This window comes from Triturus cristatus, chromosome 7, assembly GCF_964204655.1.
Source record: "Triturus cristatus chromosome 7, aTriCri1.1, whole genome shotgun sequence".
NCBI classification, from domain to species: domain Eukaryota; kingdom Metazoa; phylum Chordata; class Amphibia; order Caudata; family Salamandridae; genus Triturus; species Triturus cristatus.
Window position 1 is genome coordinate 561,154,741 of NC_140590.1, and position 12,630 is coordinate 561,167,370.

Below are 12,630 nucleotides of genomic sequence, written 5' to 3' on the forward strand. Positions count from 1 at the left end.
CACACACGGGCTATCCTCTCTCTCTCTCTCTCTATTAGCAAGAAGAGAACAATTATATTTACTTTGTTGTAACTAATTGATACTATATTTATACAGGAGTCTTTTTAGAAATCTTTATTGTCCTGAAGATGGTCTGACGGATTGACACCACCACAGACCGAAACGTCGACTGCATCATCTATATCCATGACATTTATGTACAGTTGATTATTCTCTTGACATGAGATAGATCTCTGTGTTTTCTTTTGGATTAGATGTTTTATGTCATGAATTGTGGATAACATTCACTTTTGTCTCTTTTCATGCTACATTGCACATTTATTTGTTTATATGTACTCCTTTTTATTGATTGAATATATAAAAAGATCTGTGATAATTTCACAAAATAGTTATCCCGTGTGTGTTTTTCATATTTTGATTAATTCAGCCAATTGACATACTGTTGAGTATCTGTCTTGAACTCATCTCCAAATCTATTTTTTAATATCAAAAAAAGATATACATTTTTTCAAACAAAATCCCTTGTTGGCACTTTACCTATTTGTTTCAACCTGCCCAAGCCCTCAAGGGTATATTGGGTCTGTTTCCCTACGGTCACACTGTATGGGAATCAGGCAGTGCCCGATGGGCTGGTCTCACAAGTTGTGTGTATACCAGTTTTTTGGCTGTCTGTGGGCCTGTTTTTTTGTCCGCTGTGCCAGTTTTTACTGTTGATTTCCCTGATATTAAAACAAGCATTGCCTGCAGCAAGCTCAAATCCATGCAGTGCTCCATACCTTGCAAAACTCTTATACAGCGAATCTTAACAAGTTGAAAACTGACCCAGTTTGCAAATATTGGGCACTTTTTTTTAGCTTTCTAATTCACTAACAGGGGCCTCTTTAATTTTGGTGCTCGAGCCTTCTTTCTGTCCCAGTGCGACTCTATGCAACACTTATTATCTTGCCATTTATTGAATCTAGTGAAGCAAAGAAGCAAGCCCTCCTTCATAAATGGTGCACAGATATGACAGCAGAACATCCTCAATTTCACAGACAAGTCTTGGCCGAGTTATCCTCAGCCCGGGATAGTGAAAAATCAACCAGACCTTCTTGCCTCACTCCGTCCACAGCCACAAGTCCACACAGTCAGTAGCCTACATCCTCCGCCACACCTGCCTGCCTCACATCTCAGCTGATAGGCAGCAATAGTGCTTCCTTCTTCTCCAATATCACTTCATTAGATGGTTAGATAACCTATCACAGCGCTAAAAACCAAGCCACCACCATCCTACAGCACAGCGACACCTCAGCCACACTCTTCACTTCCCTCGCTGTTTAACGCTGCATCACCTACAGAGTCAATCCAGTAAATACATCTGCACATCCCTCATCCATCCATCCTAGACCATTGGAGCACTTGCTCTCATCGCCCTCTTCCCACATTCCTTCCTTCTCCAAAATTTGGATTTGCGTGCCTGGCCCCATAGTTTTCAGCTGGCCCCTGCCATCAGAATACCATGTATGGTGCCCGTCAGAAGCTGCCTCCCTCACACCAGGTTCATCACATTAGAAATAAATAGATGCTCTGTATGGTGTTCATGGGAGCAGGCACACTAGTTCGATAGCGACAGTGAGTCACTCTACCCAGCTCATCCCAGTCCCATCTTGTGTGGCCTTGTATTCCTTTAACCATCTGCCACGCTTGGTACAGACCCCTCGTAGAAGCGGCCATGACCAGGCAGAGCCCACCAGAGCCATCCACCTGGTGCCTCCTCTTTATTTTTTTTTAATACATCTTTTTATTTTTTTATTTATAGGTTATGTTATGTTAGTTAGTTTATAGAGTGCTCAACTGACCCTGGGGCATCTCGGCGCTGACTAGAAGGTTAGAGTCCTACAAGGGGAGCATTGAAGAAGCTGGAGAGAAGATTCAGAACAAGAAGGCTTTCAGCTGTTTTCTGAAAAGGCCGTAGCTAGGGGTTGATCGCAAAGCCTGGGGGAGCTGGTTCCAATATTTTGGAGCAAGATATGAAAAGGCTCTGCCGCCAGTCTGAGTAAGACGAAAACGGGGAACCTGAAGGAGGCCCAGCGAACTGGATCTGAGTCTTCTAGAGGGACAGTATTTGAGAAGTTTTCTTTGTAAGTAAAGAGGACCACTGTTGTTCAAGGTGTTATAGGTAAGGCAACAGATCTTGAAAAAGGATCTCTTTTTCACAGATAGCGAGTGTAGTTCTCTGAGCAGCGGAATCGAAGGGGAGCCTGCCGGTTGGTTGAGAATCATTCTCGCTGCTGTATTCTGAGCCACTTGCAGTTTGGCCAGGTGAGTCTCCCCTACTTCTGCCAGCAACGCGTTGCCGTAATCCAAGCAGCTAGTTACCGTAGCCTGCACTAATGTCCTACGATGACAGGTAGGCATATATGGGAGTATTTTCCGCAGAAGTCGGAGGCTATAGTAGCATGAACTGGAAGTGGGCGCAATATGGTCCTCCATGGACAGCGTCCGGTCTACTTTTATACCCAAGTTTTTTACTGAAAGTTTGGGAGTGGGAGCAGGGCCCAGTTGGACGGGCCACCAATCATCTGACCAGATGTCTGATGCTTTCCCCATCAACATGATCTCTGTTTTTCCTGGATTTATGAAAACATAACATCAGCAATGGCTTTACAAACAGGCAGGTGGGTTGTCAGAATAATTGAATAATGTCAGTTGACGTTCCACAATATTCAGCAGGCCCATCAATCAATCAATCTATCAATTCACCTTTATTCAACAGGCACATAATAATTATAGCCATTTAACCAAAGTGTACTTCACAATGCTCAAAGCTTTTTTTATACTATGAGTCTCAAGGACGCAAATCGGGTGGATGTATCTGATGTCTTATAAACACATTCCATTTCAATAGACCATCTAGTAGTATCACATCAGTACTATACATGATCTTGCGTATGTCTTCGGCTGCTGACATTCTGCAACATCTTTAATACAGTACTTTAGTGTGGGTGCTCTGTCAGACAGCCCATAAATGGCAAGTCAGTGTTTCGGCAGCACTGAAGTGAATCTTGTGGCCTTCTTCTTGATCATACCGTTAGGTGGCACCAATTCCAGCAGACAAACCCTGGGTTCGGATTGCCTTGTCGTGTTGACACATCCCTGGAATCTGACTGATGCCATGCTGCAGGAGTGTAGCCCCTGCGCGTGACGCTCAAGTCAAATGAAAAAGTGTTACACCATCTGAAGCACATGTAAGGTGTGTAGAATCTCTGTAGTGTAGGGTTCAGTGTAGTAGCACTGCAGAGGCAAGATAGCCTTTGTGGTTATGTTAAAATGGATCAGTCTATCACTACATCTCTCCTCTGAGGGAGCAACACCTCCCAGGTAACAAGCATTGTAAGGCATAGGAGAGACCACTGGAGTCTCCTCCAAACACCATCTCTGGAAAAGCAGAAACACCTCCCTAGCAGCACTGCTGGCATGGCAAAGCCGCTCTCTTTACATCACTTTTGGTAGTTCCACCTCTGAACCTATCCATCGTGAAGTCGAGAAGCCTCCATCAACCTTCTCTATTATGTCAGGGCCGCCTTACCAGAATGTGCCAAGAGTCATCATGGCTGATGAAGCAGAGATGCCTCCGCAGCACCCCCACTGATCAGGCCGAGGCTGCTCCCCAGAACCACTCCAGCTTCTGGGAGAGCCATTTCCCTGCACAACACTTGGTGAATGGGAAGCCAGTGACCAGCACCGCTGATGAAACAGCAGACCCCTCCTTTTAGCACCAGTTTCGTGAAGGCAGATTTCCCCTGTCGCCATCCCAGCTCTAGCAAAGGTCCCTCCCTGGCTCCGCTCTTACCTATGAGAAAGCTCAAAGTGCTGGTACCTCTCTCTTTACGGAGGAGCCTTCCTTCCCGCAGCTGCTGTGGTCAGGCAGCGACCCTCATTGCCACTACTGCAGACACAGCCGAGCCTCATCCCTCGCGCCATTGCTGGCAATCAGACTTTTACTTCGTCCCAAAACTGGTTCATCAGAGAGACCCTCTCGACTCACGTCTCGAAAGGGATAGCTAACACCCTTACACAGCCGCTTATATGGCCGAGCCAGCCCCTTGAACTGCCGTCGGTGAGGCGGAGTCGCCCCCTTGCAACCACCTGGACCAGCAATCTCATCTCCCTGGCATTACCTCTAGTATGTTCTCCACTCCCTACCCCCCGCCGTGCCAGCACCGCCTGCTCCTGGGTACCACTTCTGAAGAGACAGGGGCCCGGCCCTGGAAGGACACTGCTAATGTAGAGACTCATAGCAGGTCTGACTGCTAGTAAGGCAGTGGATGCCTGGCATCAGCGGGTAAGGCATGCCGTCTCCCCGGCAGCGACTCTGGTCAGCATCCATGGTTCCTGGCGCCATCAGTGGAAAGGCGCAGCCCATCTCCCTGTAAGAAGAAAGTGTCGAAATACATTATTGACTCTTCAGAATTAACACACAAAGCAGGACATATTGTGTGCTTTGTGTATATTCTTCCACGTCAGACATGATGCACGAGTCTCAAGGAAGCAAAGGTTACCATCGCATTTCCTCCTTGGCCAGCGGCTGTATATATTTCTAACAGTATCACACACCTGTAACAGATACTTCATAACAAGCCCTCTAATCTGCGCTCAGTCTCTTTTCTTGTCGCAGTAAATCACTGTGAGTCCTGGGGATTGTGCTGCTGCCGAAATAAAGTGCCTTATTCATCAAGTTGCCAAATAAAATTCTCGCTCACCCGCTCCTATCCCATGAGATTAGTTGCGTCATGCGTTCTCCCCCCACAGCCACACGCTTTGCTATTTGCAGCTGGTCGCTTTTACACCCCTAAAGTGCAGGCTTTGCCAGATTATTCTCCTACGAGGTTGAAAGTCTGCACCCCTTCAGGAGCATACCTCTTGGAAGCTTGTGCCAAGCGCTGGCCCTTAGGTTGTGTTTGGGCTCCTAATGGCAGAGGTGGCCTGGCTTTAAGGGTGGTACCCAGGCGCGTGGCCGCAGGATAGCCCCACAGTCGGATGCATGCTTCACTCCGCCTGACATGCGACTGATCACACCCCCTCCCCCCCCCCTCTCAGCCCTGCAGGCTCTTTCAGAGGTCACTTGTGATAATGTAGTGTCCAGATTTCCTACAGGCCGGCGTGCCTCTACTCAGATGGTCATGTCTCCTTTTATGCTAATTTTTGGAGGGTGGTTGATCATATCTGCCCTCTCCTCACTCTGAAGCATTAGTTTTTAAAGGCTGCTCTTCACTTTTTTTTTCATCTTGAGCTTTCCTCCTTAAAATGAAATCAATGAATCAATTTAGAAGCATTTATAAAGTGCGCTCCTTGCCGGAGTTGCTGTAGGCGCGGCAGCAGTCCGTAAACCCGAGGCGGGGCATGGGAGAATTTAAGAGCAGAGTGAAGGCTCGGTGGCAGTTCTGAATCTGTTGGGCGGTGACAGTCTGGGCCTCTGTAGACAGAACAATTCACATCTTAAACGCTTCTGCCGCTTCCACAACTTTCAGGCTGTTTCAACACATGGTGAAACCCTTGGCAGTGCTTACCCTACAAATCTAGCTCCTGCATTGGGGCCGGATGCGGCCTCGCTTTTAGCTCATGTTCTCACTGTCACATGGAGTCCGTTCAAGTGGCCAGCAATGTTTACATCATTCTTGGACGGGCAGCCCTGCCCTGGCACGGAAAGCAGCCATTAAATATCCTGTTGGTTCTCAACATGAATGTTTAATGGTAGAAAATTGCTCTTTAAGAACTCGGAATTATTAATAAACCTTTCCATGGTTGCTAGAGGAGAAATTCTGTAGGAAGAAAAAACATTTTGGACCAGAGTCTGGAGCTGTGACGTCTCACCTCTGTAGTTAAGATGCATAAGTTGACAATGGCAGTAAATAATTGCAAAGGTGTAGTGTGTGACCCCTATGTAGTGTGTAGTCCTCTGCTTTCCTTGTGTGCTACTGTCTGTGGCACTCTTTGCTCCCCTTCCATCTCCTGCCCTCTAGGATGGGTGATTTAACCCTGACTTCGCTCTGTGATGGTGTAAACTCTTTCCATGGTGTGGAATATAAATCCCCAATTACATTTCTTTAGACAGCTGTACACTCTGTTCTGTCTCTCGCCACCATTTGTGGTGTTACCTTCCCACCCCGTTGTGTAACCTCTATTTCCTGTTTTGCCCCAGGTATCGACAAGCTGACTGAGAAAGCGCAGGTCTCAGAGGATGGCACACTGCGGACGGTCGAGCCCACCTCTTCCGCGCAGTCCCCGGTGGAAGGCAGCCCCTCAGCACGCCTCAGTGACACAGAGTCCTTCAACGGGGTATGACTAGAAGAGACCTGGCTTGGGCGAGAGTGCCTGGGTGATGGGTAGTGTGTGAGTGAAAGAACTAATGGAGAAGTGAGGACATATGAGTGAGAGCTAGGAGAACTGGGAGATAGCAGACCTGAAAAAAGATGGTGGGTGAGAGCAAATGTGGGGGAAGAGCGAGTGACTGGGGAGGACTGACGTGGGTGAGTGAGGTCGAAGGGTTGGAACTGAGATCAGGAAGAGAGGGCGCCTGAGTGAGAGCTGACTGCGTGGGAATGAGGCACAAGTTACTTATGTTACTAATTCTCCATCATGGGTATCCTCTTTGAAAGCATAAGCAGCCTTTAACATTTGTGCGATGTAATTTCACGAGAAAACATGTCCTTCTATAGACTACATTTTCTTTTTTTATTTAATGAAATCCAATTGAAATTGACATGTGATGCCAGCAAACCCCCTGGCTCCAGAGCCCCTTTCAGTTTTCTTTCAAAAAGGAAAGAAACAAAGCAGGAAATGGCTAAAATAGGAGTCATCTTCACCAGAACGGAATTTCATCATAGCCACCTTGAGGATGCATGGTAGTCACTTGTCCTAGAATGCAATGCCGTGTCCCTTATGCGAGTCCATTTTGTCAGGAAGTTCAGAATAAGGATATGTTTTATTCATCTGCAGCTCAGCTCCAGGGTTAGCGGGACAGCAAGAGGTGTATTTGTGCATTCAGAGGGGACACCTGTGATGGAGAACTAGGACTACGAATGGGCGACTTTTATATCCCCATTATGGGATCGTCTTAAATATCCCTAAGTATTAGAAGTGAATGACTAATCCATCTCCAACCCTGAGCAGGGTAAACCAGGAAGGTAGAGAAGAAGGACTTGTGAGAATTAAATAAAGCAAACCAATAGAAGCTGGTGCAATCACAGTGTTTGTCTCGGAGTTGAAACCTGAACAGTTATAAAGGAGTAATGGTTGATGTTCCACTTGTGGAATCCACTTCCACTTATGCTGACCCTGAAATGATCCGCTAGGGTATTTATTGTAGTTATGGTGCAGGTCACTGTTCAGAGATCCCAGCTTCGCTGAAGAAGGTAAAGCGGTGGAGATAGCTCCATTGCTAACAAATAACTACTTGGCTTGCTTTGATCCTTCCCGATTTATATCAAAGAAGCGCACAAGTGTCCTGCCTGCGTCCTGCGTATAGAGTGCCCTCAGCTGGAGAGCATGACATTGGAAAGACTACAAACGGCAAAAAAGTTTATTTTATTTGGAAATCTGAAATTACATTACTAAGGAAAGGAGGGTGAATTCTCAAAGGAAACTTAATATAAATGGAATACAGTGTATGGTTCAAGTAAGCACCTGTCTTGGATAACCCTCTTATCTGATGAGATCTCTAGAAGGAAAGCCACTTTCCAGCAAAGGTGCTTAAGGCTGGATTAATGTGTAGTTTTTCCGAAACAAAGGTGGCCGTCATTTGAGGCTCTGTTCAGTCCATTAGCTAGGAGGTGTCATTGTGGCAGTATAATCATGGGTCCCTGGAGAAAGCCTGTTAAGACCATCTAAAAGGATCCTTAATCGCTGATGTAGTGAAAAAGGGTATGCGATAAAAGACATTTTCGTAAGTGTTAATGACTGACAAATGTTTGTTTATAAAGGAAAACGATAAGCCTGATTATTTTTGGGCTTAAATTTACCGCTGCAAAGCTGGCTCAGTGAGCTAAAGGCTCACCGCTGGAAGCAAATGCAATAGTCAAGTCACACGCTTCAATCCCAGAAAGGCTAACGCAGCCCTCCATCTTCCCATAGGTTAGTAAATTACAGTTACATTGGGTGATAGCAATACCTGTTACTTACAGCAGTAAGAAGTGGCAGGTGTGTGGTTTGAAGCACTGTATAAAAATGAAGTTGTAATTATTAAATAAAGATGTTTTAGAACTGTCTCTTCCTGGCAGTTACTCAGGCCCCACTGCATCTCCAGGCATTCAAAATAGAAAGCTCTTTCACTTGAAGACATTACGAGTTCTTAACACTGAGCATTTGACCTTATTCAGATTGTCCGTGTGTTCTGGCACTACCAGTAGTTGGATTTACATGGTAAAGTTCACCAAGGGAAGGCTGCCTTGCGGTCCTTTTCCCAACATCCAGGTCAGGAGATGTGGCCTGCACAGAGGCCTCCTCAGTGGTGCTTTGGACAGTATATGGATGTCTGGGTAGCCCCACTGGTGTGGCTAATGTGAGATGGCAGCATCGTTGTCCTATGTTACTTTAGCATGGTGAGCACCTTTTGCAGAAGGGGTATTGGTCGAAAAACATATAAAAAACCCACCTGAGCAGTCAGTCATTCAAGTGTCCCGCCTGAGGTTGAGCTCTTAATGTACGAATATGAAGACTCACAAGTTTGCAGTTGCTATAGAGATGAACTGGTCTGGGCCTCGTTCCGGAGGATGCAGGGGCTTGTTCAGGTAGTTCATATTGTGGAGTTGGCCAGCTTGCTCCTGATGGATTTTCAACATGAGCAATAGAAGAAAAAGTAGTTTGTCCTCCCACTTTCCTAACTTCTGCCACCAGTAATATTCATTGCACTCCCGTCGGGGTCTGTTATTTATGAGGATGCTTGATGCCATTGAACCCAGGAAGAAATACATTTAACATAATGAGAATGCATCCGAGGAGAAAGGAAAGGGCTTTCAGGTACATAGGAGACTGCCTGTTCTCTAAAGAATACTTGTTCAAGGCTCTTGTGTACATCTCTACTCCCTGGTGTGGAAGGAGCTGAGCTTATGAGGACCTCTTATTTATGTATCTCATCTGGCTCATCATATTTTTCAGATTATTAGTTGTCTTTTGCAAGTTTTAAAACACTTTCTGATGGCAGTTAGACTTGAGCTACCAGTCATCTAGCAAATCTCTTCTGTCACCTGAGGTGCACTCCCACCACTGCAAAAACACTTGGAAATGCATGTTAAACAAATGTAACATCAAATGAAAATACCCTGTACTGGCAGTGTTGATTGTGTGCCTTGTACTGTAGAAAATTCCAGAGTTTCTGCACAGTGGCTACATCGAAGCTCACACCTTGTAAGTCTATAATGCACAATGTTTGGGGCATGTGTAGCCGTAGATATACATTCTGTGTATAGTACTGCCATCTACTGTTGGGCTTGGATGTGTACAACTTGTTTTTGTTCAAAGAAGTTTTTTCATGTCACGAGGTAGAGTGACTCCACCTATCTCCGGCAATGCGTATGGGCATCAGCTGCATTGTGAAATTGTTTTTCTCTGCTGTCTGGTTCAGATGTTTCTTTGTGAGCTCCGGTTCAACACTGGGTGGTGTGCTCGTTGAGCCCTCAGATCCGTCACTTGTTGACTCTTCAATCACATGTACTCATCGAGCTCCACCGTTGTGTATTTTTTCAACTTCGTCCTGCAGTCGAAAGTCTTTACCATTCAGGGCCCAGCAGCTCTGGCCTACCAGCACTTCGACATCCAAGAATATTCACGTGATGGAAAGGACGCCTTTCCGGTTCTCCCCGACTTGCCACGCGAAGTACCCGAGGATAGATCTACATGAGGTTTGTAACGTCTGCTTGTAATCTAAGCATCGCGAGGACTCCTGTGCGACATGCCCTGTGCAGGCTGGAGAGGACGTGTCTTGGAGTGCACACTGAAGGACTTAGCCTGTTGAGGGTCGCACAACAATTTTGGTGTTACCCACCCCAGCCCCCATCTCAACACAACTCTTCCACTCCTTTTGATTTTACATGTTCATTTAAGGGAAGTTGAGTGGAATTTTAAGTTCTCCCTCCCTCTTTTGATTTTTGAGAAGTGCCTTGTGTTCCTTAACAAGAAGACTCTTCAGAATCGAAGAGCGGGATGCATCACTTCGGCTTCCATGCTGTATTGACGGGAGGAAGAGGATACTCTGGACTTCTTCTGGGATCTAGCGGAGGAGGACTTCCCGCCGTCTGTTTCCGGTATCGAAGAGACGTTCTCACCGTAGGCGTTGGCTCCAGGCGATTCCCCACAGGTCCAGCGTCTACCAACAAAGGCTGCAGTGAGAACCACAATCCCACAAGCCACTCACCCTAAGGAAGCGCCAGATTTGAGCTTCTGTGTCTGGTTGGCTCCAAACTACCGAGCCGGACCCGGCGCACTCATCACAACTGTGCCAAAGTCCTCTTCGAAGCCCTGAGCGTCAACATTAATGGCAGCCTCGGTGCCGGATCCAAAGACTGCATCTCTGACATCGTCGTAAACAAGACACTCCGCACCGAAGACATTCGTGCAGAGGCACCCTGAGCCGAAACAAAAAGAGCTGAGATTGACCGACCTGAAGCCCATTTTGGTGCGCTCTGGACGTTAAACCTCCTCTGCTTCTTCCAGGCTGCCACCCGCTGCCATGCGCACTGCTGCCTCTGAGGCTCTCGACCAGCCATTACTCCAATGGCTTCAAAAACAGCTCAGCGCCAAGAAGCAATGTATCCACATTTAGCATGGCACTGGTCGCATCGTGGTCAAGCCTCCACAGCCACCTAAAGACTCGGTTTCTCATAAGAGGAAATTGACTTTCGAGGAGGCCCTCAAACCCCTTGTTGAGATAACACACAAGAACCCACAATAGGTGCACCTCTCCACTGCTTTATTACTTACCATCCTCCTCCTTCTGCCCCTACTTCTCCTCTGCTGCATTTGGGCCCTCAGTCACATTCAACACAGGGTTCTTAACATTTAAGGGGGAGTGGACAACCGAGCTATCCTTTTGATCCCTATGATCCTCTGAGCGCAGGCCTCTGACCCCTGGGACGATTAGGACGTGGAAGTCTCAGCAGACACAGATCTCGACCTATTCCATGCGAAGCCCTCGCACAGGACCACTTTGTAGCATGAGGTGTTACTTAGGGCGGCCACTTTTCACAAGGTGGAACTTCGTGTCCAGTACGATGAAGAATACTTCGTCATGGAAACTCCTCTTCCTCACAGCGGTTCCTCCAGTAGCTTCCGTTGCTAAAGGGCATGCTTAAGCCTGCTGGGGACATCTTTAAAGAACCCTTGAAGACACGAGTAGCCACACATTAGGTGGACAAAAAGTTCAAGGCTTCTCCCTCCGACCCGCCCTTCATCAGGGGAAGTTATTCCCCAATTCCTTAGTTGTCCACATGCTAGGAAGAGTGCAAACTCCCAGGGAATAGAGAATGCCCCCCTCCCACACCTGGGACCGGAAGAATAAGAAGATTAGTGGCAATCACGTTGCGGCACGGTCTGCCACCCATTGGTGCATTGCCAGTTCCATGGGGCTTCTCTCCCAGTATGATCAGGCTCACTGGGATCAGATACAGGACCTTATCCAACATCTCCCACAACAATATTAACAAGCATTGGCATAGCCAAAAGGTCTCGCCTTTGGGACCTTATAAGTATTTAGCCATGCAACAGTTGCATAACTAAATACTTATAAGGTCCCAAAAGCGAGACCTATTGGCTATGTCAAGCGGCCGGTGGGGCCGCGAAAGTGATCGCGATCAAACATAAAAGCGGCCGTGAGGCCGCGAAAGTGAAAGTTATCGCGGTAAAGCGCGGCGCGCGCGCCCGCGCACATGCACTGTAGCTCTAGGCTGGCCTGGTAGCACTTTTTAGAGACCTCTCAATAAGTCTCGCCAGACCAGCGCATGCGCTGGGTCAGGCGAGACCTAAAAACGGGGGCAGGAGTTGGTGGCGGAATGGAAAATCATTTACGAAACTAACCTCCGGTGCACTTTAGATGGTGCTAACACAGCTGCTCGCAGTATAAATACTTGTGTCCTTCGCCTCCGTCATGTATGGCTGCGAATTTCAGGCTTTGAGCCAGAAGTCCAGCAACACCTCCTGAACGTGCCCTTTAGTAGGGAGCATCTCTTCAGACCGCCAGTCAGTGAGATGCTAGAAAAGATCAAGTAAGGCACAGATAGAGACAAAGCTATGGTGGTCCTCCAGACACCAGCTTCCCGCAGCTTCTTTCACCACTCCCAGTATCGCAGTGCAACAAAATCTCCCACCCTGGAGACTTCTACCACCTTCGACAGACAACAGCAAAAGACTCCCTCAAGGGGTTACTACAGGGAAGGCCCCGAGGGGAATAATAACAGGGCAAAGGACACAGCTCCCAAAGGGACTGCACTGCCAAAACAGTGACGCACTTGTCCTCCCCGATCAATAAACACTTGGGGAAGACTGCAGGGGTTACTGTACCGATGGGTGGAAATCACCTCCGACCAGTGGGTTCTCGACATCATAGATGAGGGGTACTGTTTAGAACTCACGCACTCACCACCAAACATTCTTCCCTGC

At 47.3% G+C, this 12,630-nt stretch overlaps 1 protein-coding gene across 3 annotated transcripts in view; it reads left to right on the forward strand.

The window, feature by feature from the left end:
- HID1 (HID1 domain containing) overlaps positions 1-12,630 on the forward strand; it is a 221,874-nt gene that overhangs the window by 169,117 nt on the left and 40,127 nt on the right. For all 3 annotated transcript variants that reach the window (XM_085617068.1, XM_085617066.1, XM_085617067.1), the window contains exon 15: positions 6,182-6,318. In XM_085617068.1, the coding sequence (XP_085473194.1) occupies positions 6,182-6,318 (137 nt within the window). The remainder of the gene's footprint in view (positions 1-6,181; positions 6,319-12,630) is intronic.